We start from the raw sequence: 2,309 nt of genomic DNA, 5'->3' as shown, positions 1-2,309 counted from the left end.
CCATGCTGGGGCAGGTTTGCTGGCAGGACTGGGGAGCCACGCTGCAGCAGCCTGTTCCTGAAGGACTACACCCCATGGAAGGGACCCACACTGGAGCAGAGGAAGAGTGTGAGGAGTCCTTCCCCTGAGGAGGAAGGAGCAGCAGAGACACCATACGATGAAGTGACCGCAGCCTCCATTCCCCATCCTCCTGAGCTGCTGTTGGGGAGGAGGCAGAAAAATTGCGAGTGACACTGAGCCCAGGAAGAGGGGAGGGGTGGGGAGAAGGTGTTTTTCAGTTTTGATTTAATTTCCCATTACCCTAGTCAGATTTGATTGGAAAGAAATTAAATTAATTTCCCCAAATCGGTTTTGTTTTGCCCGTGACTGTAACTGCTGAGTGATCTCTCCTTGTCCTTAGGTCGACCGGAGAGCCTTTCGTTGTATTTTCTCTCCTCTGCCTTGCTGATGAAGGCAGAGACAAAGAGGCTGTGATTATCACCCGGCACCAAGCGGGGGTCAACCCACCAGCGGTGCCAGGGTGCGGGCGCCCTGAGACCCCTTGTGAGCGTCCCTATAACCTTTCCCGCGCGTGCTGGGACCTGGGCTCTCACCGGGGACCCATCCTGAGTGCGGAGACACAAATTCCCTTTGCGGACCCGAGTCGGGTATGAGCAACCGAGCGGCCCGGAGCCGCGGCTCCCCTGTCTGCCGCACGGGGCAGACAGCGAGGCCGCGAAACCCCGCCAGGAGCCCGAGCACCGCTCTCCCCTTAGGGTGTAGCGGCAGCGGCCGCGGCGGGCGGGGTAAGGCGGCACCCAGGGGCGGGGGGCGGCACCCGGGCCGGGAAGCGGCGGGCGGAGGACGAGCGGGCATGGCCGGGAGGGGCGGTGGCAGTGGCACCGGCACCTCCCCGCTACCGGGGCCGGGGGTGGGGGCAGAGCGGCGGCGGCGGCAACAGCCCCAGCCCCAGGATGCGCTGGCCGGCCCCGGCGCGGCCGGTGCCCTGCGGGGGGCAGAGCGGCGGCAGCGGGCGGCGGGGATGGAGGCGGCCCTGCGGCGCTGCCGCGGCTGCTGCTGGCGGCGCTGGCGGCGGCGGCTGCGCGGGCGGCGGTGGGCGCTGGCGGCCGGGCTGCTGGGCGCCGCCGCCGCCGCGCTCGCCCTCTACTCGGCGCTGCCCGAGCCGGCCCGGGCGGACGGCGAGGCGGTGACCGTGCTGCTATGGTGGGAGCCCTTCGGCCGCCCGCGGCGCCTGCCCGACTGCCGGCGGCGCTACAACATCAGCGGCTGCCGCCTGAGCGCCGACCGCAGCCGGTTCGGCGAGGCGCAGGCGGTGCTGTTCCACCACCGCGACCTGGCGCGGCACGGCGCCGAGGGGCTGCCCCGAGGGTCCCCGCCGCGGCCCCCGCGCCAGCGCTGGGTGTGGATGAACTTCGAGTCGCCGTCGCATTCGCCCGGCCTGCGTGGGCTCGCCGGGGTCTTCAACTGGACCATGTCCTACCGCCGCGACTCCGACGTGTTCGTTCCCTACGGGTACCTCTACGTGCCGCCGGCGCCCCGGCCCTTCGTCCTGCCCCGCAAGACGCGGCTGGTGGCCTGGGTCATCAGCAACTGGAACGAGGAGCACGCCCGGGTGCGCTACTACCGCCAGCTGAAGGAGCACCTGCCCATCGACGTGTACGGGGCGCGGGGGCTGGCGCTGGCCGAGGGCGGCCTGGTGGAGACCGTCTCAGCCTACAAGTTCTACCTGGCCTTCGAGAACTCCCAGCACACCGACTACATCACCGAGAAGCTCTGGAGAAACGCTTTCTCTGCCAGCGCCGTGCCCGTCGTCCTGGGACCCCGCAGGGCCAACTACGAGCGCTTCATCCCCCCCGATTCCTTCATCCACGTTGATGACTTCCCCAGCCCCCGGCTGCTGGCCACCTACCTGAAATTCCTCGATAAAAACAAACCAAACTACAGGCGGTACTTTGCCTGGAGGAAGAAATACGAAGTCCACGTCACCTCGTTCTGGGATGAGCATTTCTGCAAGGTCTGCGAGGCTGTTAGGACAGCTGGGAATCAAATCAAGACTGTTCAGAATCTAGCCAGCTGGTTTGAAAGCTGATGTTCCTGGCGGGCGAGGCTTGCCTGGACAGCCTGCGCCAAGAGTCAAGGTGTCGGGAAGGATGAGTCTCACCGAGATCATTAGCCCCGGCAGTCGGCATTAGCTACAGGAGACTGGCATCAGTTGGAGAAGCATACAGGTACAGGAAAACAAGCTGTGAAAAACCTACAAAAGGAAGGTTTTTATTAAAGAGAAAATTATGAAGTTACAAAGAGACATT

At 65.1% G+C, this 2,309-nt stretch overlaps 1 protein-coding gene across 1 annotated transcript; it reads left to right on the top strand.

The window, feature by feature from the left end:
- Nucleotides 1–853: 853 nt before the first annotated feature.
- Nucleotides 854–2,089, top strand: FUT4 (fucosyltransferase 4; the record flags this gene model as incomplete). Its single annotated transcript, XM_084226517.1, has 1 exon — nucleotides 854–2,089. One exon carries the CDS (start codon nucleotides 854–856, stop codon nucleotides 2,087–2,089), a length of 1,236 nt encoding a protein of 411 aa, XP_084082643.1.
- Between the last annotated feature and the right edge of the window lie 220 nt (nucleotides 2,090–2,309).

Source organism: Fringilla coelebs (genome assembly GCF_963513975.1).
Source record: "Fringilla coelebs genome assembly, chromosome: 2".
Taxonomy (NCBI): Eukaryota; Metazoa; Chordata; class Aves; order Passeriformes; family Fringillidae; genus Fringilla; species Fringilla coelebs.
Note: the sequence above shows the minus strand (reverse complement) of the source record. Positions and strands in the feature narration are given on the sequence as shown.